The sequence below is a fragment of the Ursus maritimus genome, unplaced genomic scaffold (assembly GCF_017311325.1).
Source record: "Ursus maritimus isolate PB19 unplaced genomic scaffold, ASM1731132v1 scaffold_14, whole genome shotgun sequence".
In the NCBI taxonomy this organism is placed as follows: Eukaryota; Metazoa; Chordata; class Mammalia; order Carnivora; family Ursidae; genus Ursus; species Ursus maritimus.
Genome location: NW_024423786.1, coordinates 55,444,748 through 55,468,010, shown reverse-complemented (window position 1 = coordinate 55,468,010; position 23,263 = coordinate 55,444,748). Strand labels below are relative to the sequence as shown.

The following is a 23,263-nucleotide window of genomic DNA, read 5'->3' as shown; positions in this document are numbered from 1 at the left end:
GCGGGTGACATGGCGTCACGTAAGCCGTGCTGCCCCGTGTCACACCTGCTGCTTCCGCCAGACCCGGCGCTATTTCATGCAGGACGAACTCCTTCATCGTCCAGAAAAGGCTAAGAGGCTGAGAGAAGGAAAGCCGCTTCCCCGAGCCGCACAGCCGTCCCCCAGCAACGGTGCCCAAGAAAAACAACAGTCCCCGGTTCTCCAGCCCAGGACAGAAAGGCAGTTGTGATAAATACATTTATTTCCCCAAAGTCCACCTGCCTGCCCAGCCCCACGTCCAGCAAGAGAAGATGGGAGGGAGTCAGCCAGAGGGCAGATGAGACTTAGCACTCACAGGTATGAATGGAGAGGGGGTGTCGGGGTCTCTGTCCGGGATGCCCCTCCCCCAGGAGCTGGGCCAGGGGTGCAGGAAGATGGGGGGGGTCTCAGTAGACCACCTCGTACACGGTAGCCTTCTTGTCCCCTGAGCCTGTCACAATGTACTTGTTATTTCCCGAGATGTCACAGCTCAGCACGGAGGATGACTCCTTGGACTATGGGCAGGGATGAGGGGAGGGAGAGAAGGGGCAAGTGAGGCCGGGCCTTGCAGGACATTCAGAGGGAGGGAAGAGGCGAGGCGACTGGGGGAGCGCCGGCCCCCAAGGATGAGCCTATGGTCAAGGCTGGAGCCTAGACGGGACTGAGGATAGGGGAGCCCGCAGTGGGGGGCCAGGGCTCTCCCAGTCGGGGGGCAGATGATGGGGGAAGGAGGGTGACCCATTTTTCCACAGGAAGGGCCGCTGGACTCGAGCTCTGGACCGGAGACAGTGCTCCTGGGAAGGGTGGGGCCTCTGTGCTCCTGACACCGAGGGATGGGACTGAAGGCCTGTCCTTCGGAAGGAAGCTCAGAGCGCAAGGGGCTCGCTAGGGCTCAGCGCCCGCTGACCCACAGCAGCAACCCTTTCCTGCAGAGGGCCCCACGGGAAGTTCTAGAACAGGCCTCGCCAAAGGTCCACACAAGTCTCTAGTCAAGTCCAGAGGCCAAATAAATCTGTCACATGATTCTCCTTTTGTTTTCCTGCCCTTTAAAAACGTAGAACCCCCCCCCACCCACTAGGCTGGCGGTGACCAAGAAAGGCCCTAACGAGTGTCGGTGAGGGTGTGAGGGTTTTGATCCCGCGTGCGCGGTGGGTGGGGGGGAGCACCGGGCAGTCTGGCAGTTTGTCCCCAGGTTACACAGTGATCAGACATTCCGATCCAAGACGTCCGCCCGAGAGAGAACGCGTGCCCGCGGCTGCAGGGTTCACAGCAGCCAAAACGGGGCAGCAAACCGGGCGCCCAACCACTGGTGAGCGGAGAAGCACAATGCGGCCCACGGGCACTAGAGAGCACGACCCGGCCCTCGAACGGAAGGGAGCCTGACAGCGGCCATGACGCGGACGGGCCCTGACACCTGCCACGACGTGCACGGACCCCGAGGATGCCGGGCTCAGCGAGAGCAGCCAGACCCAGAAGGACACGCCCCGCAGGACCCCACTCCCAGGAGGTCCCCAGAGGAGTCCCGTCCACACAGACAGAGAGGTGCTGGTGGGAGCCAGGGCTGGGGCCGGGGGTGGGGGAGTCCGTGCTTCCTGGGGACAGAGTCTCCGTGTGGGGAGATGGAATGTTCTGGAGATGGGGGGGGCGGTGGCTGCAGGACGGGTGAGCGTGCTTCACGCCACTGAACGGTATACTTAAAAATGGCTAAGATGGCAAATTTTATATGTCTTCAAAAAATTAAATACACACACACACAGAGACACAGACACACACAGAGACACAGACACACACGGACACACACAGAGACACACACACACAGAGACACACACAGACACACAGAGACACACACACAGACACACGGACACACACAGACACACACAGACACACACGGACACACACAGACACACGCACAGACACACACGCACAGACACACAGACACAGACACACACACACAGACACACACACAGACACACACGTACAGACACAGACACACACACAGACACAGACACACACACAGACACACACGGACACACAGACACACACACAGACACACAGACACACACGGACACACAGACACAGACACACACAGAGACACACACAGACACACATGCACAGACACAGACACACACACGCACAGACACACAGAGACACAGACACACACACAGATACACAGACACACAGACACACACGGACACACAGACACATACAGACACACACAGAGACACACACAAACACGCACACAGACACACGCACACACACAGACACACACGGACACAGACAGACACAGACACACAGAGAGACACAGACACACACACACACACACACACACAGACACACACACACACACACACAGGACCCAGGCTGCAGGCAGATGGCTTAATGGCTGGGGTGGGGGGGACTCAGAGGACCCCGGGGAAGTTCCGCGGTTTACCCACCAGTGCAGCCACCCTGGGGCCCCCGGACGCACGGCGCCCCGCCCTGCCCTGCCCTGCCCTGCGGTACCTGGAAAATGCTGGCTCCGTACGGCGTCCTCCAGGCGTTGAGCAGGTTGTCCTTCCCGGTGCTCAGGAACCAGCGTCCTGCGAAGGGAGGGCAGGGAGTTCTCGGAGGGAGGAACGGAGACAACCCGGAGGGGCTGGCCTCTCCCTTTCGGGCACCTCTGCTCTCACAAGGGGCACACTGGGCCCCAGCCGGCTCCGTCTGGCCTTCGAGAAGGGGGAGCCCCCAGGAGAGGGTTGCCAGAGAAAATCTGGGATGTCCAGTTACATTTGAATCTCAGAAAAATCACAAATCCCTTTTAGTACCGACGCCCCATGAGTATGTCATGATTTATTATTTATCTTTCGTATATGTGTGTATCCCGTGCAATACCGGGGACGAACTCACACTACCGAACAATCTGCTAAGATTCGGATCCCGCCGGGCATCCTGTGTTTTGTGCTGTGGGTTGTGGTGTGCTGTGTTTTGGCGACCCCGCCCAGCGCCCTGCAGCCCTGCCCAGCCCGAGGACCCACCGCAGGAGGCGAATTTGAGGGCGAGCACGCAGCTCTCGTGAAGGTGCAGCTGGTACTTCTCGGGCTTGCGGACGTGCAGAACTTCCACGTTGCTGCTCTCCATGCCCACCGCCAGCCAGTCCTGGTTGGGGCAGTGGCCCAGGGAGAAGATCTGGGGGGTGCAGAGGGAAGAGGGGAGGTCAGAACCCCCTTCAGATGGTGGAGGACACCCAGCGGGGGAGGGGGGAGGTCCGGCGCTCTCCCACCGCAGCCCCGCGCACGGAGAGGCAGCTGGCCCAGGGCCTGGAACACAGCAGGCAACCGCATGTCGAATCATTAATATTAATCAGAATTACACGGAACCCTGGGGCCTCACATCCATTATCCGCTCCAAACGCACAACAGCTCTGGGAGGGAGGGGAGCGGGGAGAGCGTGAAGCTGGCCGAGGACAGTCGCCCCCCATGAGCAGATGGTGGAAGGCAAGCTGAGACCCCGCTCGCTCAAGGTCATGTTTCCACGAGGGATCAGGCCTTCGGACTCCCAGCTTGGAGCCCTCCCCGCTTGCAACACCGCTTCTGACTTGGATCTGAAAGGGTTCGGTGGCCTCATGATGCCAGGCCCCAGCCAGGCACCGGGAGGAATAGGGCCCTGTTCCACCCCAAACTTCTCAAATCTTACTGACAGGACACGTGCGGAAAGAACCATAAACTGACAGCAGAGAGAAGACCAGGTTTTACAAGTTCTCTCCTGGCCATACAGAAGTGTTCCTGTGTAAAGACAGGGGGCCCAGTGGGATGGGAGATACTCACCATGGGATCCCCAGAGAACAACCCACCTAAGTGTCAGGGACAAGGGACGGACAACTACACCCACCCACACCCCTGACTGCCCTATCAAAGAAACTTTTAAGCTAAAAACAAGAGAAGGTAGAACAGAAAGAGTTTGGGGGTTCAAGGAAGGGGCAAAATGGAGATGGGTTTTGAAGGATGAGTAGGAGCTCACCAATTTGGCAAAAGGAAGGGGAAAGCAAGTCAGCTGGCGGGAACAGTCAGTGGAGAGGTCTAGAGGTATGGCTGGGCATGTGAGACTAGAGCATGGAGGCCTTAAATGTCAGGCCAACGAGCTCATGCCCTGCCCCCAAGGCAATGGGAAAGAGGATCTGACCCAGCCCTGAGGAGCCCCCCGATTCTGTCCAGCCCCTTCACCATGTCCTTCAGCCTGGACTCCCACAATGCCCTCAACAGAAACCTCTCTGCCCAACTCCCATGTCAACCTCTACCTGTCCCCCCACACCAGTGGCTCCCCCATGGTGTGTCCCGGGAGGGGGTGGTGGTCAGGAACTCCCAGTAGGGTCAAGAGGTTCAAGGCCAGGAAGAGAAACGAAGGAATGGGGGAGTGGCTTGGCACAAGCATCTGGGAAAGCGATCTGAGGGTCTAAGTAGGCCCACAGCTTAAACTGAATCAGTTCCTTTGTGTTTCCCTCTATCTGTCTTTGGAGAATTAAGGGGGAAGCCTGTGGGCGTGTCTGAAGGACCAAAACGATGGACAGACGGCAGGTATTTGGTCCCACTTGGCCTGTGGAAGTGGGTGGAGAGGAGGGGACTCCGGATTTCGGACACTTCTAGGGCCCTCCGAGCCGAGCCGCTGCAGCACCTGGGAGCTGAAGTCGTGCTGCTGCAGCTGGCGGCCCTCCCGCAGGTCCCAGCAGCGCACCGTGCTGTCCAGGCCCCCGGTCCAGAGCCGAGTGCCGTAGTCGGAAATGTCGATGCAGCTGGCACCGTCGGTGTGGCCCTGGAACTGCCTGCAGGGAGAAGGGCCCAGGCGGCTGTCGGAGCGGGGACCCTCCCAGGCCACTCCCCCGCCCCCCACAGCGTACAAGCCAAGGGGGCGGGGGCCACCCACCTGACCATGGTCTGGTTCTGCAGGTCCCAGACCACGATGTTGCCATCGCTGCAGCAGGAAAAGCAGACCTTGGCGTCGGGGCTGACCGCCAGGGCGTAGCAGGCGGGGGCCGAGGAGGTCAGCTCCGCCTTGATGCGCGGGGTGGGCGCCGCCAGGTCCCAGATGGACAAGGTGCTGGCCTCGCCGCCCACGATCAGACTCCGGCCGTCCGGCAGCAGCTTGCAGGAACGAATGTAGTTGTCCCGGTTCTGGGACGCAAGAGAGGCGAGGGTGTAGGGCTGGCCCTCCGGACCGGGCCTCCCAGCGCCCCGGAGCCCCGTGCGCTCCCGGAGGCCGCGAGCCCCGCCCCCGTAGGACAAGCCCCGCCCCCGGCGGACAAGCCCCGCCCTCACCAGGCAGTCGAGCTGCGCCACCGGCGTCTTGGCGCCCGGCTGCCCCACGTCCCACACTTTGACGCAGCCCTTGCCGCCCGTGTACACGTGCTGCGTGGAGCCGCTGATGGTGACCGCGCACACCACCTCGCCGTGCGCCAGCGTGTGCAGCTGCCGCGCGTGCCGCGGGATGCCCGCGCCCACCAGCGCGTCCGAGGGGAAGGGCACCGGCTGCATCTGCCCGTCGGCAGACACGTGGAAGGAGTAGGCCCTGCACAGGAGGAGCAGAAGGGCCCTGACGCGCGGGGAGGGGACTGCCCTGGAGGTGGCGGCCCGCCCACGCGCCCCCCGGGGCCTAGCCCCCCGCCCAGCCTGGTGCCCCCATGCGTTTGGGGAAGGAACCCCATGACCACAGGTGACCTGACAGTCACTGCAGTCAGCGCGGTACAAAAGAGGAGGGGGTCCTAGCCCGGCAAGCAAGCACTGAGTAAACGCTGAGTAGAGAGGATCCAGGGAAATGCCGGAAGGGCTCCAAAGAGGGGACCCAGTAGTAGCCACCAGCCACATGTGGCCAATTAAATTCAAAAGCATTTACAACTTCAGTTCCTCGGTGGCAGAAGCCACAGGTGGCCGATGGCAATCACTGGACAGCTGTAGGTCCAGAACATTCCCAGCGTGGCAGAAAGTTCCGGGGTACTTGGGGCTGGGTCCATCTCTGGGTCCATGCCCTGTAGGGTGCGCAGCAGTATCCCTGGCCCACACCCACTAGGGGCCAGATGTGGGTGTCACAACAAAGAATATTACCAGACATGCCAAATGTCCTGGGGTGGGGGTGGGGAAGGCAAAATACCCCTCCCCCCTCGTTGAGAAACAGCTGTCTACATTTTGCTTGTTACACCTCTCTCTCCAGAGAGCTCCTCAAAGAGAGCTTCTGGAAAGGCAGCAAGGAACCCCAGCCCCCACCCCACAACGTAAGCGCCTGACAGGAGATACTCACGGCTTTCCGCCAGGGATAGCGGGCAGGGAGGAGGAGATGGACGACCCCCGGAGATGTGGGTGACACTCAAATGCCATCTGCCAAAGTGCCAGAGGGGGTGTCACAGCGCAGGTGACTCAAGCCCACCTGTGCCTTCCCCCAGGCTCACCTGCCGTATTTCTCTGTTTATCAGAGGATCCCGATCTGCTCATCAGCCCCTCCCCAAGAGGCCAGAGATGCCCTGTCCTCCACCCGCACTGCAGACAGGAGAGCAGAGGCTTGCGGGAACCCCAAAGTCTCTGCCCAGGGAATCCTAGAATCCCAGAGTTGGAAGGACCCTGAAGAGTCTTTCTGACCTGCTCTAGAGCCAAGAGTTGGCAAACTGTGGCCCCCTGCTTGTTTTTGTAAATTTTTATCAGCACATAGCCTCACCGATTCATTTACGTGTTGTCTGTGCTAGCTTTGAGCTGTGTGCCGGCAGAGGTGAGTATAGCTGTCACACAGACCAACTGCCCAAAGCCAAAAATATTTGCTGCCTGGCCTCTTGCAGAAAATATTTGCTGACCTCTTTTCTACAACGTCCCTCACAAGTGCCCACCCAGCCTGGGGTCTGGCATGCCCCCAGGGACAGCATTTTCTTCCCTCTGGAGGCTTCCTGGTCCACTTCAGTGCAGCTCACTCTATCAGCCATCTGTCCTTGCACTGCCCTCTGGGGCCCACACAGTCCCTGTCTGCTCCCTCTGCCCCAGGTCAGGGGTCTCATGCCCCATTCCTTCAACTCCTTCTCATGAGACCTCCCTTCCAGTCCTCTATCCAGGCTAGTCCTTCGTCTTCAGTCTACCAGGATCATTGCAGTCCCTTAGGGCTACCAACCGGACGCCCTCTGCCAGGAGGCTGAATGGGACCCTCACCCCTGTGGCTAGGGCTCTCTGCTCCTTAGAATGCAGCATAGTTACTGTTGCTTCTTCCAGTTATAGCTGCTTTGTATTAAGCTTGTGGGCTGCTGAGACCCTCAGATCACCTTCCCACACCCACATGTACTTGCCAAGCCGGATTCCTATCCCTTTCCCTATTCCCTTGTCTCTCCTTATGTAAGTGGTCTCTCCTCTCGGCCCCCAGCCCCCAGCCCTGCTGGTACCTCCTGGTGCCTCCACGCCGAGGACTCACCATGGGGGACCGTCCATACACTACAGAGCCGCTGACCTGGGGGGACAGGTGGAGGCTAACGTAGGAGCTGGGCACAGAGAGGTCCCCATTAAGGGCGCTGTGGGAGCTCAGGCTGAAGGACGTGGTGAAGGGACTTGACAGTGTCAGGGGGCTCCTCAGGGCTGAGTGAGAAGAGACAAAGATAGGTCTTCAGACACCTTGGACCCAGATCTGGCCTTCCACGGCCTTGGCTGGTCATTTGGGGCTGCTGTGCTCTAGTCCCACAACCACCACACCCTTTCATGTTTCCAGATGTTTGTCCCTCTGGCCGACATGCTCTTCCCTGTCCTTTCTCAGCTGCCGAGCTCCTAGTCACCTTTCAAAACCTAGACTCAAAGTCCAGCAATATCTCAGAAATATCACTGAGCCTCCTCACCCCACCCCCAGCCTCTAGCCTTGCCCCTTTGGGTTCCCTCCCTCTAGCCTAGTCACGACCACACAGGGCTGGGAGTTTTGGGGTCTGGGTCTCCTTCCCCACCATCTGGGAGCTCCTCGAGGGTAGGTTTCAGGGCTGATTTCTTTTTGGGACCCCAGGACCAGCACAGGGCCTGGCTGTAAGACACGAAAGAACAATGTCACCCCCTCCCCCCCGTTAATGGTGGGGAAACTGAAGCTCAGAAAGGTTGAGTCACTTGCCCAAGGTCACACAGCTGATGAGTATCCAAGGCTGGCCTCAACCCCAAGGCTGTCTGACTCCAATCCTGTCTTGCCAGTGCACTAGGCTAAAGCTCTTGAGTAAATGACTGCCCCTCTGGGCCTCAGTTTCCCCACCTGTCAAACCAAGACAGTGAGGAGACAGAGGCCTCTGCAGAGTGAGTCAGCATTGGGCTCAGAGTCTCGGAAAGGGCCAAGGTCATGCTAGAGCTGGATTCACACCTCCTGCTTCTCCCGCCCCCTACTAATTTCTAGAAACCGCCCCCCCAGAAGAGACCTGTTCTGACAGGCCCCACCAGAGGCTCACCGACACTGTCCGTGCAAGGCGCTGGCTTGGCCGCAAGCTGGCGGAGGTGACCGGCTGTGCTGGGCCCGGGGGTGGACGCATCCTGGGGTGGGGAGGAGTCGCAGGACTTGGGGGCAGGAGTGCTGGTGGGAAGGTCGTTCTGGGGAGAAAGGTCAGGACTGAACACCCCCTGGCACCTGGCACCTTGCAGCCCACGAGCTGGTGAGAAACTAGGTGAGAGGAGGGAGCAGGTATATCTGAGCCAGGCCAGGGCTCAGGGGAGGTGCCTGCGGGCCAAGCAGCGCCCCTCTGCGGTTTCAGGGGCCTGGGCCCTGCAGCTGATCCCCGGAGCACAGGGACACAGGGACACATGAGGGTCTGCACATGGGGAGCGCGAGCAGGAAGGGGCCCAGCATCTGCCGACAGGGCTGCACACAGGCGTGGTGAGGGGGGCCCACACCCGCTGCCAGAGCCGTGCATGCGTTTAATAAGGCATGCAGGGCGATACACGGTTAGGAGTGCGGGTGTAGACTGGCTTGAGCAGGGGCACGCCTGCAAGCAGTGCGCTTGTGAGAGAAGGGGACAGGAAGTCGGGAGGCTGTCCTGTCCTTTGGGGCCAAGGACTGGGAAACTCATGGGGTGCGAGAGCAGGGGGTAGCTCCCAGATGAAGGACCAGCACCCGGCACTGGCACTGGCCGTGCCCTGCCCTGCGCCCAGGGGGCGGGGTGTCCCCGCAGCTGTCTCTCCTGTGGGAACACCTGAGCAGAGGGGGAGCGGGCCTCCATGGACCAGCTCCTCGCTCCATCCTCTCCGCTGCACCTCCTTGGCCTTTCAAGGAACTTCCCATCCTTGCCCATCTTTCCACTCTACAGTCCCACGTTGTGTGCCCGCTGCACTCACACGCCTACGAGGGGGAGTGGGTGGCGACCACGTGGGACAGGGACGCCTCGTGGGCGCTTCTCCGGTAGAACAGAGCTGCCCCTCCCCCTTGGTCTCCTGGAGTGGAGGAGGTCACCGAAGATGCCTCGGGAGTCCCAGCCTCTGCGGTTGCCATAGCAACCTGCTGGGAGGGGAGGCCTAGAAACCGACGCACTCTCTGGGTAAGTGCAGGGCAGGGGTCTGGGGAAGATTTGGGGGAGAGGGGCGGGACAAATGGAGCCCAACTGTGAACGGCCCGGGGGCGGGGGGGGGGGCAAGCTCTTCGGGGGTTCCTACACCTGGCACTGAGAAAGTTGTTCCCATAGTAATCGGCTTGCCTTTCGGGGACGGGGACGGCAGCTCAGGGGGCGCTGGTGTATCTCCAGCGCCTCGCAAAGGCTTTAACACTTGCGGGGCTGGGGCGGCCTCGAGGGCCTCCTTTCTGCAGCTCACTGTGCATCCCCAAGGGACTTGCTATTTCTTGCAAGAGAGGCTCTGTTTCTCCACAAGATGGGGAGTGGTCTTTCCATGTGCACTTAGGGTCCACAGAGCCAGTCCACTTGGGAAAAACACTGGGATAGAGTAGAGGCGGTTTTTAGGAAGGGAGGCAAAAAATCAGGGCCCGGCTGGTTTCTCCCCGCTCCACACCTAATGTGGTGGCATCTGTTTCCAGGCCCCCAGGATGAATAAAATGAGTTTCAAGGCCTCCCCTACTCCTTACCAGGACAAGCTCCTTGGCTCTGGGGAGTGGGGAGCCGAGGCTGGAGGCCAAGGAGGCCGGACTGTCCACGAGGTCCCGACGGGCGGGGACACAAATGGGTGCCTTTCCACATGGGGTGGTAGCTGGGCTGGGGGGCTCCGAGGGTTGGTCCTGGGTTTGAGGAAGCGACGTTAAGTGGAGATGAAGTGGGCTAAGGAGGACAGCCCCTCTCTATACCCCTCCCAGACCCCATTCCCCACTCCAGACCGGGTGCCTGTGATCCACCTTGGAAGGACTGTGTCTCCGTGCCTTACTTTACTCATCTGTAAAATGGGATCGATCGTGCCTACTCCATAAGCACACACGGCAACGACTATGTAAGGCCTCCTCTTGTTGTCCCCCATTGAACAGATGGGGAAAGTGAGACCACGGAAGGCAGCATATGCCCCCAGTCGCACAGCGACCCAGGGCTTGAAGCCACTTCTGCTGCCCATCCCCAGTGTCCTCTGGGCCTCAGTTTCCCCACCTGCGCTACGGAGAAGAGGTCGACCTGAGGTGCCCCCTATCCCCTACTCTCCCTACTCCCAACCACCCTCATTCCCGCCATCCACAGAGAGGGGGCCAGGACCCCCCTTCCCTCTGGGCCCCCCAAACACTCTGGAAAACCTACCGCTGGCTGTGCCCAGACCTCGGAGTCCCAGAAGTCAGAGGCTGGACCCCGACTCACCTCGTCCACCACCAGGTTGTAATCGCTCTTGTCTTCGTCACTCTCCTGGGGGGAACAGGGGGAGAGAGCTTACCCCAGCCGTGCCCCTGCCCCCACGTGCCCTGACTCATGCTCAGGAGGTGGGGGCATACCGGGGGGGGGCAGCCCCGGTCTGATCAGGATTCTGGGGCTTCAGAGGCCCATTAGCTTGGTTCAGAAAGAAGGCTGCCATTTGCTCAGGTGCAGGGGGTGGGTGTTGGGAACAGTGGGTGGGTCCCTCGTGGAGAAAAATGAGGGGTATGGAGCTGAGTGCCCAAGACTTGCCCTGGGGCCCTGAGCGCCTCCCAGCCCTCCCTGGGTCTGTTTCCTGCTCTGTGCAGTGAGGGGACAGCCAGAGACCAGGAGTCGTCCAGCCCTCCCTCCCAGTTCTCGCTCCACAGAGCCAGTCGACCTCTCAGGATCGTCTGTCTCCCCAACCCATCTGCCCACCGCCATCCCATGGCCTAGCAGACACCTCATCCCCTCCTTAGGCTCCTGGCCTTCAGCCTTGCCCCCTCCAGGTAGTCCTCCAAGCTTGCCCCAGGGGGATTTCCTTAACACCTGTCGCCACATCTGTTCTCCCTCCTCCTGTTCCACCCTTGGGGGAAACAGTGTTGTCCGGGACTGCCCTCTGGTCCAGCTGAAAGCAAGGGAAGACCAAAGCCTGCAGCCTGAAGGCCACATCTTCCCAGCAGGAGGGCGTTTCTTTGACCCCCCCATCCCCAATTTTCTTCTTTAAAACAAAATGAGTTGCTGACACATATAGAACAAGCTGTTAGGATTTTAAAGACCAAAGGCATCTCTGAGAAACAGAAGGATTGGCCGATACTGGACCTGCCAGGCAGCTGGGACCAGGTTAAGGCTGTCCCTGTCGATGAGACAAGTGCTTCCCCTCCAGCCAAGTCCCAGCCCCCCACTTTCAGCCTGGCCCCTGGGATGCCAGAGGCAGAAACTGCAGGTGTAGTGCTCCTCCAGTGAGGGATAGGGCCCTGGAAGAGGGGGCCGGGGACAGCCTCCTGCAGGAGAGAGCACTCTGGGCCTCACAGAGAGGCAGGGAGAAGGGGCATTCTAGACGGCAGCGGAGCCAAAGCCAGGAGGTGGGAAAACAGATGCCTGGTCCACAGCAACTACAGCTGGGCCTCCCCCACAGGGACTCTTCTGATTGCTCAGTGCTCCATGGGCAATGGGGAGCTATGGAAGGCTCTAGAGTGAGTCATGGCCAGAGCACGGCTCCAGAAGGCTCTGAGGAGCCGGTTTGGGGGCCCACCCCAGTCTTCTGCTTGCCCCCCACTTACATAGGGTCCGGACAGATCCTTGTCCTCAGCTCGCTGCTTCCCACTGCCCCCCGGGCCACCTGGTCGCTCCTCTTCCACTACACTCTCAGGGGGTGAGGGGGATGCGCTCTGCAGAGAGACAAGGGCTGGGTGGGACAAAGGGTTAGGGTCCTGGGGCCCCAGACGCCATCCTGGCCCAGCCAAGACTGAGGGTCCCCAATACCGGTATTAGGATCTGTGCCTCAAGCTTCCCGTCTGGGAAATGGGACCTTCCAAGGGCGGACTCGGTGCTAAGTTGTTGGCCTCAGAGCAAGTGGAGAAGTGGGGGTTAATCCCATTGTACAGACAGGGAAGCCGAGCCTGAGGGAAGACAGGGCTGTGCAGTGAATTAGGGGTCGAAACAGGACTCAAAGCCCCCTCACACATGCCAACAATACGACCTCTGAAGGTCCAAGGCTAGGTGAGCCGGCACAGAGACCCCCCCCCAGCATCAACCTGCCTGGTGAGCCCTCAAGCGGTTTGCTCCTTCCCTGGGACTCAGTCTCCCCATCTGTACACAGGGGCTGCCCCACACAGTGCTTTCTCAAGCACTTTAGTTGTGGGACCAGTTCTTCAACCGAGATATTATCTCCAAGCCCAATGCAATGGGCAGATAAGAAATCCCGCCTGGAGAGCTGCCCCGCTATCTGCAAACACACACAGGAGGAAGCAAAGTCCCGGGGGCCACGATGGGGCAGCTGGGAAAGCAAGCTGGCCGCAGAGCCCAACCACGGACGGGAAAGCCATGCAGCCATTTAAAAAAGAAAGTAGAGATCTTAAAAAAAAAAAAAAAAAGTGGGGGTGGAGGGGCGCCTGGCTGGCTCAGTCAGCAGAGCGTGCGACTCCTGACCTCAGGGTTGCAAGTTCAAGCCCCACATTCGGTGTAGAGATTACTTAAAAATCAAATCTTAAGAAAAAAAGAAAGTTGAGGTGTGACAACATGGAAGATGGCCAGGGTATCACTGATGTAAACAGCAAGCGTGGAGAGAGGAACTTGCATTTCTCTGAGACCTGGGGCAAGCCTCCTCACCTGTCTGCGTCTGTGTTCTCTCTGTAAAATGGGGATGGGGACAGCACCCCCTCCCAGGGCTGCTGGGAAGATCCAGCGAGCCGTGGAACCCTTGGCCTCGTGGCGCCCGGCCCGCGGTGAGGGCTCCCTGTCGTCTGTACACAACCTGCCCAGGTGTGTGCGGAGAAACATACAAACCCACGTGATACACCACGGGGTTCTCCCCCTCGGCGCCCCCGGGGCATGCTGGGGGGCTGTGCGGCATCCAGGGCCCCACCCACTCGATGCCAGGCGCTCCCCCAGTCTGAGAGCCACAGATGTCCCCGCACATGGCCTGCTGTCCCCCCGGAGTCATGATCTCTCATTTGACAACACTCTTTCCTCCTATCTGGTGCGTTCCCACCACGGAGCAGCGCCTGTCTCTGTGCGTGGGGCGTGCATGGCTCCGGGGAGCAGCGTGCAAAGAGGAGCGCAAACTGAGGACAGGAGTTATTTAGGAGAAAGAACTTGGGCGGGGAGCGGGCGGTGGCTCAGGGCAAGGCCAGGAGAGCCCCGGTCCCTTTTCTGGGCTGAACAACGTCCCCCAAAGTTATGTGTCCAGCCAGAAGCTCAGAACGGGACCTCATCTGACAATAGGGTCTTTGCAGAAGTAACTCGTTTCGATGAGGGCATACTGGATCGGGGTGGGACCTAGTGCAATAGGACTGGAGTCCTTTAAAGGGGAGGGACACACAGACACACAGGGGAGAAGCCACGTGAGGATGGTGGCAGAGACGGAGTGATGCAGCCACAAGCCAAGGAGCCCCGAGGACCACCAGACGCCACTAGAAGCTAGAAGAGCCAAGGAAGCATCTTTCCCTAGAAACGCTGGAGGGAGCAGCCCCGCGCCCACCTCCGTTTCTAGCCTCCAGAACCAGGAGAGAATGAATTTGTGTTGTAAGCCACGCAGGGCGTGCTAATGTGTTCTAGCAACCCCAGGAAACAAATACGGTCCCTTCCCTACAGGAGCCCGTCCTCTGTAGGGACTGTCTCCTAGTAAACAAGTAAACAAACAGGGCCAGTCAGCAACTGGCAACATTTATCCCAAACATAATCCCTGCCTGGGCAGAGGCGTGCACGGGAGCGTACGGGGCGGACAATCTCTTATCTGACCCAAAGGTGTTCCTGTGAAGGTTTCCGGCAGGCGCTGGTTATCACAGGGAGGAAGGGAGACATGGTCTCCGAGATGCACTGTTAAGCGAGCAAGACCCAGATCGGGGGCATAAACTGCTACCCCTTGTCCACCCGTACTTGAACATATATGTACATACATGTTACATACAACATAGAGAGGCAGAGGCGCCCATCTCCGGGCCCAGCCAAGGCAGAGAGCCCCACCACTGTTCTCAAGATCTGGGAAATGGGACCTTCAAAGGGCGGACTCAAGGTGGTCGTGACACCACAGATTGTAGTGCCCCGCGGGGCACTGGCGCAAGCTGGGATGAGCTCAACGAGCAACATGCACTTGGATCTTGGAGATTCGGCCCGATAAAAAGAACGTAACATGTACCATTAATAATCCGCATGTTGATTACGTGTTGAAATATTCCGGATACATGGTGTTAAGTAAAATAGACTCTTGGGGTTCATCGCCTCTGTTTAACTTTGTCAATGTGGCTATTGGAAAATGTGCCATCACACAGTAGATCTTGATGCTGTTAAAGGCTGCCCTGCAGGGAACTGCGGACAACCGCACAGGCGCATGCGCTCACGCAAAACAGCGCCGGCCGGCAAAACGCCGGAAGCGGAGTCAACTGTGGGGTTTGCATTGTGCCCGGTTTCCCGCATTCTATACTGTGTTTTATACAAGACTTTACTGCTGGGGGAGGCTGGGCAAAGGGGTGCCCGGGGTTCCCCTGTACTTTTCTTTGCAACCTCCTGCGCATTTATAATTGTTTCAAAATTAAGCAATTTAAAAAAAAAATTACACGCAGGGCTCACATTCTATCGGGCAGCACTCAGATAGGTAATATCGGATGGCTGATGGATACATTAATGAGTGCAAGGCTGGGAGAAATGCTCTACAGGCTCGCACTCACTTATTCAATTGCAAAAAAATAGCTCAAGGTGGAGAACCTTCTGTAACGAAACCTCTAGCCTGATGGGCACCTCCCACCACCAAAAGGCTCCAGGCAACCCAGCTGAAAACCCGGGTCTTGCTGTGAGGACCCTGTCCGCTCAGAACCACCAGCTTCAGCCACACGCAAATACAAAGCAAAGAGCACACAAGGTCCTGGATGCCCTTCAACTTACCCTGCTCGGGGCTCTCTCCACTGGCAGGTTGGGGGTGAGGCAAAGAGAGAGAGAAAAAAAGATGAGGGTTTCATAGCTTCTGGTGCCAGAGGGCACACCCATCCAGAGTTTCCAGAGCCCTCTCCCCAGCTCAGAACCTCCCTTCTCCTTCCAGCAGCCTTGCAAAAGAGTGGGTTGTTCCTCCCCTGAACCATTCAGATAGATGCCCAGAGACGGGCAGTAACTCGCCCAAGAACACACAGCCAGTTGGGAGTAAAGTTGACCCCCAGGGCCCTGCAGGCCCTATGACTCACTCCCTCACACTTCAATGAGTTTGGTGCTCTGGACAGGGTGGCCTGCCAGTCCCCCTCCCCACCTTTGTCCCCCTGGCCAATGCCACCCTGTGCTGCCCACTCACCTCTGGGTCCTTCAGCCTCCCCACCTGCCCGGTCTTCCTTGGCGGCCGCAGCCAGCTGAGCCTGGGCAGCCAGTGCTCCAGACAGGGCCAGCAGCCCCGTGGCACTGCTGCCTACCAGGCCAGCAGGGCGAGGGGTGAGGGGCACAGGGGGGGCATGATGGGACAGCGGCTGGAGCTGCTGCTGCTGGAGAGAGGAGGGGTGGGCCAGGGCCGGGCCGCAGCCCAGCAGTGCCCCTGGGCCAGGAGGCAGCCCAGAGCTGACACAGGGTCTGGGCAGAGGGGGCCCCCAGAGTCTCCAGGGAGGCCAGAGCCCAGGCCAGCTGCCCGCCCGGCACCCCCAGCTTTAGCACCTACTGGGTGCCAGGGACCCGGGGGTGGGGTCTCCCCAGGGCTGGGGAGGGGCAGGGGACACTCACCCCGATGAGGCTGTTCAGCTCCCCCACGGTCACCTGCTTGGCCCGCTCCACGGCCTGTAGCACCTGCTGTTGATGCTGGGAGGTGGGGGTATGGGAAAGGGGGTGCTCAGACTCCCTGTCTGCTCGCCGCCCCCATCCGCCCAGGCAATGCCCTCTGAGGCCCCACCTCCCCCTCCCCCCACATCTTTGTCCCCAGAACTTGCTATTTCTCTTCTCTCTCCCGCTTTCCATTTAAATCAGACAAACACAAAGAAACAAAGCATAGATGGGGCAGTGGAAACTAGTAATTATAAATCGGGGTTGATGGGTCAGGATCTCCCTTGGCACTGGGCACTGTGGACATCGGGGGGGGGCGGGCGTCCTGGGCACTGTGGGGGGCGGAGCAGCATCCCTGGCCCACCCACTCCATGCCAGGAGCGCTCCTGGTCCTGACGACCACAACCGGGTCCCAGATACTGCCCAGCGTGCCCTGGGGGCACCATCGCCCCCAGCAAAGAACCGCGGTCTAAATCAGCACCCAGGTAAACGCTGCCGGGTCAAAAACTAGAAACTGGCAGCCCGGAAAAGCCCCAGTGCCTCTGCCCATCGTATTGCCCTTCTTCCTGCCTCTCCCTGCCTCAAGCAATGACAAACGGTCCTCTACGCTCATTGCTGGATAAGGACGCTGCCGGCCACACGTGGCTACCGAGCGCTCGAAATGCGGCCGGTGCAAGTGAAGAATGAAGTGTTCCATTTAATTGAATACAAATGTAAGTAGAAACTTAATGTAATATATTTAAATCAAAATACAGATTCCTGTATATTGAAGGGACCACACGTGGCTGGTGGCTGGTGGCTCCCGTCGGAATACATGATATACCGCTGTTCATCCACACTTCCGAGCTCGGGGATCTGGGCTGTTCCCACCGAGGACGTGTCAGATGCTAATAGGAAGTCCTGGGTATGGCACACCTGTGTGCAAGTGTGTCTAGGCCGAGGGTTGCTAAACTTTTTCTATAAAGGGCCACAGAGCAAATATTTTCAGTGTTCCAGGCCAGAAGTTCCCTGTCGCAGCTTTTCTATCTGCCATTTGATCGGGAACGCTGCCGCAGAGATCGTGTGCATGAATGGGCATGACGGCGTACCAATAAAGCTTTATTTACAAAACAGGCAGCGGGTGGGATTTGGCCCTCGGACTACAGTCTGCTGACTCCTGGTCTAGAACGGAGTCGCTGAGGCACAGGTGTGTGTCTTTATTCACTTCCTAGTCTTTTCATCCTCTTTTCTTCCCGTGTGGCCCTTCTCACCACGGCCACCTTGTCCCCACCCTTGGCTTCAGACACGAACTCTACAATCTCAGTCCGGCCAGGATGTTCCGCCATCCCAAGCTTCCAGAAAATCTCAGATTCAGTGGGGTCCAATGCAGGATGAGCATCTCTCCTGGTTTTTTTCCCCATCACAGCGAGGGCCCCCCATTTATCCACCCTGCAAGGGAACCTGCCCTCATGTCTCTTACGGATAGAACGCTCCAGACAGAAGCAGGGATCGCTGATGCAAAGGCCCTGAGGCTGGCAGGTACATGGAGAATTCTTACAAGGGCTAACATTTGTTTAAGATTCAGGGAGGTGTTCATACTGCTTTACTATGCCATCTGCCCTGGTTCTACCTTTTTATAATTATTATTGTGGTTACAGATACATAAGAGTCACCATCATAACCGTCTCTAAGTGCACAGCCCAGCAGCATGAAGCTCACTTACACTGTCATCCAACCACCCCCACCCTCCGTCTCCAGAACTTTCCATCTCCCCAAACTGAGACTCTGTCCCCACAAAACACTGCCCATCTCCTCCCTCAGCTCCTGGCTCCCATCTCCTCTCTGTCTCTGGGGATGATGGGTCTCCTTCAGGGACCTCCTGGGAGAGGAACTGGATGGTATTTGTCCTTTTGTGGCTAGCTTATTTCACTGAGCACACAGAAGGGCTGACTTTTACTGGGTGCTCCCTTAGCACCTAGTATCACCCTGGCATGTATCAGCTTGTCTAAACATCGCCACAAAGGCACAGACAAGGCCAGCAGCCAAGGGCATGCGGCCAGGATTCGGACCCAAGCGGCCTGGTGGCAGGGCTGGAGCCCCCACTCCTCACCCTCTGCCACCACCCCCCTCCATCCCTGAAGCCCCTGCTCCAGCCCGGTGCCCCCCAGGCCACCCAGCGGAAGCAGTGCCCGCCACACTGAGCCAGCCCCCCTCCCCCAGTCCTCTAGCTTCCCTCTGCCCCAGCAGGCCCACTCACCTCCTGGGTCAGGAAGGGGATAATCTGAGCACAGATCCCACTGAGACGCTTCACAATCTCGGCCTGGCAGGAAACAATGGGGACGAAGCTCGGAGGGGAGACCCTCCATCCAGACCCTCAACTCCAGACATAATAGGCCTTGGCAAAGCCTGGGAGGCAGGGGGCTGTCCCCAGCAGGTGCAAACTGGGGACAGCGCATCCAGAGAAGCAGAGGCTCAGGGGCAGACCAAGGGGCTGCCGAGGAAGCGGTCGGCTGAGTGGACGCCCAGGGCAGCTGGGAGCCGGAAGGCGAGGATGGATCCACTAGCCGCCAGACACAATCAACAGATTCCCAGGGAGCAGCCGCACAGACGCCCCCTCAGATGGGTGGCTTAGAAGCTTGGGGGTCATCAGAAACAAAGGAGTGGCCCTCACAGGCCATCTCTCCTGGGCACGGGCTCTCTCTGGGTCTCCTCTGCAACCCGGGGCCACTGGCAGGCAGAGACCCCCACGCACCACCGGGGAAGGGCTCTGTGGTGGTGGGCTCAGAAAAAGAAATTTGTATTTTGCTCTCTGTCCCCAGGTCCTGGCATAGAGCCCCTAAAACTCCCGGAACTTCTCAGCGATGGGCAAGGGGTGGAGGGGGGGCGACTTTTGTGGCTCCCAATAAGCCCCTTTCAGCCATACCTGCGTTTATTAGAGGGATGGAGGTCAAATTGATCGCCAGTGGCCGATGATTTAATCGGTCAGGCCTATGCAATGGAACCTCCATAAAAATCCCTCATGGAGTTGGGGAGCTTTGGGTGGGTCAAAGTGTGGAGGTGCTAGGAAGGGGGCGCACCCAGGGAGGCCACGACGCTCTGCGCCCCGACCCATGCCTCGCGCTTCGCCCTTCCTTCATCTGGCTGTTTCTGAGCTCCATCCTATCTAATGAGCGGGTAACCTAGTAAGTCAACGGTTTTCCTAAGTTCTGGGGACTGTTTGGGCAAATTATTGAACCCAAGGTGGGGATTGTGGGAACCCTCAATTTATATATAGTTGGGTGGTCAGAAGTTTGGGCCGGAGACCCAGACTTCCGATTGGTTTCTGAAACGGGGGGCAGTCCAGTGCAGCCGAGCCCTGAACCTGGGGTCTGTGCTGACTCCAGGCGCACAGTGTTATGATCTTAATCGTAGGCCATCTGCCGGTGTCGGAGTTGGAGAATTGATCGGTGTGCGGAAACCCACGTGTTTGGTGTCAGAAGAACAGGGAATGGAGTGGAGACAATGAGGTTTGACTTGCAGATTTCATTAGGGACAGGGTCTGGGTGCCCCCAAGAGGACGAACAGAGGGAAGAGGGTGGGTAAGGGGGCAGGTATGGCATACCCAGCTGTGTGCGGGGTCAGCCGATGTTTTGCTTCTGCCTGGGTTAGAGGGGTGCTGGACAGGGTTTGAGCTCCCCCTGGGAGGGCAGAGACTGGGCCCTAGCACCTGCCTGCCACCCTGCCACCTGTAAGACGGTATACTTCATGCACCCATGGGACCACGCCCTGCTCCAGGCAGATCAGCCCCCTCCAGCCCACACCAGAGCCAGCAGGGCCCACACATACCCAGAAAGGCACCCCCAGGCAGCCCACACTCTCAGCCCACCCCTCCCCTCTTCCCACCCATCAGGAAGCCTTCCCCCCCACCCCCCACCTTTTTTTTAGGCTCCACCCACTGTTCTGATATTCAGAGGGACAGAATCTAAGAGTCAGTCAACCTCACAATCTTTCAGGGCCCCTCTTATCCATCAGAGAACCTTGAGATCAGTGTCAGGTTCTCGGGGTTAATTTTTTTTTTTTTTAAGGAGGCTCCGTGCCCCGTGTAGAGCCCAACGTGGGGCTTAAACTCACGACCCTGAGATCAAGGCCTGAGCTGAGAATCAAGAATCGGATGCTTAACCAACTGAGCCACCCAGGCTCCCCATCTCGGGGTTGATCTTGAACAACTGGAGTCAATGTCAGAACCTTCTGGTCTAACTCAGAACCTTGAATTCCACACAGAAGCTGACGAGAGTCTCAGAACCTCAAAGCATAAGGACGTGTCTCCCATGCTTCAAAGCATCAGAAAAGCTTGAGGGCCACCTCGGCCATCAGGACCCATCTCCGAACACCAGACTCTCTCGGCTGAGAGGGGACCTCCAGGACTGTCCGGCCGGCTCCTCCCAGCGACAGAAGTCACCTCCACTGCCTGCCTGACCTAGCTGCCAGCCTCTGTGACAAGCCCTCTGTGACCGGGACACCTGGCTCCTGCCCACTTCTTGCCTCCCTGCTGGACTATGTCTCTAGAAGTGCAGAATTGTTTTCCTCTTGTGAGGCTGAAATCTGGCCCCCTGGTCCCAGAGATTTCAGGCTGAGATCTGTGCCCCTGGGTCTGCTTTGCCCCAGACTGCCTGAGTGCCGGATCTCTCCCACAGCCTGCAGACCCTCACCCTTCCTATCGAACACTGACCCCTAACACAGTTACCTGCTTGTGCATTTCAATGTTGAGCCCGTAGGACATCTCGTAGTACTGCAAAGGAAAAGCCAGTCGGGAACGTCCAGTGGCCCAGTTGGATGCTGGGTCTTCCAGGAGCTCCCAGGCTGGGGGAATCACAGCAGGGCACAGAGCCTCCCGGCCCCATGAGAGCCCAGAAGGGAAGACCAGGAGAAAGTAGGGAGGGGGGCAGGAGGCGGTGCCCTGAGACCCTGGACCCTCAAAGATGTCCACGGGGAGAGGGGACATCCTTGTCTCATTGTTTGTAAGAGTTGGGAGGGCCCTCATAAAGACAGCCTGGAATCCCAACCAGCCCAATTTACAGACAGGGAAAATGAGGCCCAGAGTGGCAGGGTGAGTGGGGGTTCACACCCCTAACACTTTTACTCACAGCTGAGCCCTCCTCCCCACTGCCCGGTACTGGCAATGATGAGCCCCTCACCATGACATAATGGCGTTGCATTTCTGTCTTCTCACTGGCCAGCTTCTCACATTCCAGCTTGAGGCTGGGAAGGATACGGGACATGGGGATCCCACTCGGCTCTGCCTCTACCGCGACCCCACCTACACAGCACCCCACCCTGCCAAAGACGCAGGGACACCCATCTGGGCCACTTTCCAAAGTGATGGGTTTGGCTCTTTCCCCTCTCCCCACTTCCTTATCCTCGCCCCACTTCCTGGTCCCAGTCCCTTCCCGCCCCTTCCCCGGCTCAAAGTGTCCCAGTACTGAGTGTCCCCATCCACCTCACCTGCCTTCTACCTGGAAGCCCTCCCACGCCCCTGGGGGGGGGGCTCCTTCCTCCCGACACCCCGGAGGCCCCGCCCCCCGCCTGGCTGCGCCCCAAGGCCCCCAGCGGCCGGCCCCTCTCCCCGGGGCTCCCAGGTAAGCTCCCAGGTGAACTCCCGGGTCCCCTGGGGCGCGGCGCCCCCGCCCCCCCTCACCTGTGGTACTGAGCCTGGAGAAACTGGAATTCCTCTTTGATGCGGTCGCAGATCTCCAAGATCGAGAACTTGAAGGGCTGGCCGGACTGAAGCGGGGTCTGGGGGGGGACCGCGGGGTCTGAGCTCCCGGACGCCCGCGCCCCCACCCCGCGCAGCCCGGGCCCCCCACTCACCGGGTGCCTCCCCTGGGGGTACATCCTGCCGATCCGGAAAGCCCCCGCGCAGCCGGAGCCCAACGGTCCCGAGGGGGGAGTGGGGGGGGCGGCGAGGCGGCGGCGGCGCTTGGGGGGGAGAGGCCGGGGGCGGCCCGAAGAAAGGAGGAGGGGGCGCGGCGGCGCGGGGCCGGGACCCCGGAGCGCCCGCGCCCCCCCGAGCGCGCGCGGGGGGCGGGGACGCGAGGGCGGGGGGGCGCGCGGGGCCGGCGCGGAAGGCGCGGGAGCCGCGGCCGGGTATGGCGGAGGCGCGGGCGGCGGGCCCCGCGCGGAGCCGCCTCCCTCCGGCGGGGCTCGGCCGGGAGCCGCGGGCAGAGCGCCTGGCGGCGCGCCGCCCCCGGCCCGCCACCCGGCCCGCCCGCTGCGCCCCCCGCCGCCTCGGGCGGGCGCCCCCAGCAACCCACCCCTCCCTGGCCGACGACCAGTGGGGAAACTGAGGCTCGCGCCAGATCCCGCCGAACGTCGCCTCCTCCCTCCCGGAGGGCCCAAGAGGGAGAAACAAGGAAGCCAGAAATACCTAGGGCCCCACTGTGGGGAGCAGCGTGGGGGGGAGGGGGCAGTTCGGGGTCAGAAATGGCCTGAGGGAGTGGACTAAGACTTAAGGATCAGGAGGCCAGGAAACCTGCCTCCAGGGGGACCGGGAATAGCACAGGGCGGACACCTGGGGACTGACCCAGCCCTAGCCCCCTCTGGGTCTCAGTATTCTCATCTGTAAAATGGCAGAGGCGGGGCCTATTTTTACATGAGAAGGTATCTGAATGGCCGTCAGCCTGGCCCGGCACAGAGCAAACTCCCAGAGATTGGACTTGGTGCTCCCCTTGCCACCACCAGCAGACTGGGCTGCCTCCCCTCTCAGACTATGAGCTCCCAGAAGGCAGAGGTCCCATTGAGAATGGCCGGCTGAATCCTTGCCATCAGACTCAGGCCTCTGAGTACACGGGCTCCACTCCCACCATTGACCACAGACACCCAGCAAGCAGTTCTACGCTCACCTGGGAGCTGGGACATTCTCATTCCCGTCTTGCTTATGAAAAACCTCAGGTCCTTCGTTAAGTCAATCAACAAGCATGTATTGAGCACCTCCTGTGGACCAGAGACAGCTCTAGGCACCGGTGCGCAGCAGAGAACAAACTAGAGAGAAACCCCTGCTTTGTATTAATGCCT

At 59.4% G+C, this 23,263-nt stretch overlaps 1 protein-coding gene across 7 annotated transcripts; it reads right to left on the bottom strand.

Annotated features, from left to right (window-relative positions):
* Positions 1–223: 223 nt before the first annotated feature.
* Positions 224–22,144, bottom strand: TLE2 (TLE family member 2, transcriptional corepressor). 7 transcript variants are annotated; one of them, XM_040629630.1, is made up of 20 exons: positions 22,061–22,144; positions 21,888–21,985; positions 21,388–21,451; positions 20,937–20,981; positions 18,471–18,533; positions 16,199–16,273; positions 15,783–15,966; positions 15,386–15,405; positions 12,067–12,174; positions 10,754–10,798; positions 10,048–10,197; positions 8,429–8,567; positions 7,429–7,589; positions 6,283–6,359; positions 5,307–5,556; positions 4,915–5,162; positions 4,666–4,837; positions 3,033–3,183; positions 2,521–2,597; positions 224–533 (listed from the first exon to the last, which is right to left on the bottom strand). In XM_040629630.1, exons 1-20 carry the CDS (start codon positions 22,082–22,084, stop codon positions 426–428), a joined length of 2,259 nt encoding a protein of 752 aa, XP_040485564.1. In that variant the 5' UTR covers positions 22,085–22,144; the 3' UTR covers positions 224–425. The 7 variants fall into 7 exon arrangements, with proteins under 7 accessions (XP_040485564.1, XP_040485570.1, XP_040485571.1 ...); XM_040629636.1 differs by having other exon boundaries at positions 4,726–4,837; XM_040629637.1 differs by having other exon boundaries at positions 4,726–4,813.
* Between the last annotated feature and the right edge of the window lie 1,119 nt (positions 22,145–23,263).

Excerpts from the sequence above, each read along its gene's own strand:
- TLE2 (XM_040629630.1), bottom strand. The coding sequence starts at position 22,084 with ATGTACCCCCAGGGGAGGCACCCG. Across the intron at positions 21,986-22,060 it reads ACCCCCAGGGGAGGCACCCG|ACCCCGCTTCAGTCCGGCCA; the intron begins GTGAGTGGGGGG and ends GTCCCCCCCCAG. Across the intron at positions 5,163-5,306 it reads TGGCGCAGCTCGACTGCCTG|AACCGGGACAACTACATTCG; the intron begins GTGAGGGCGGGG and ends CTTGCGTCCCAG.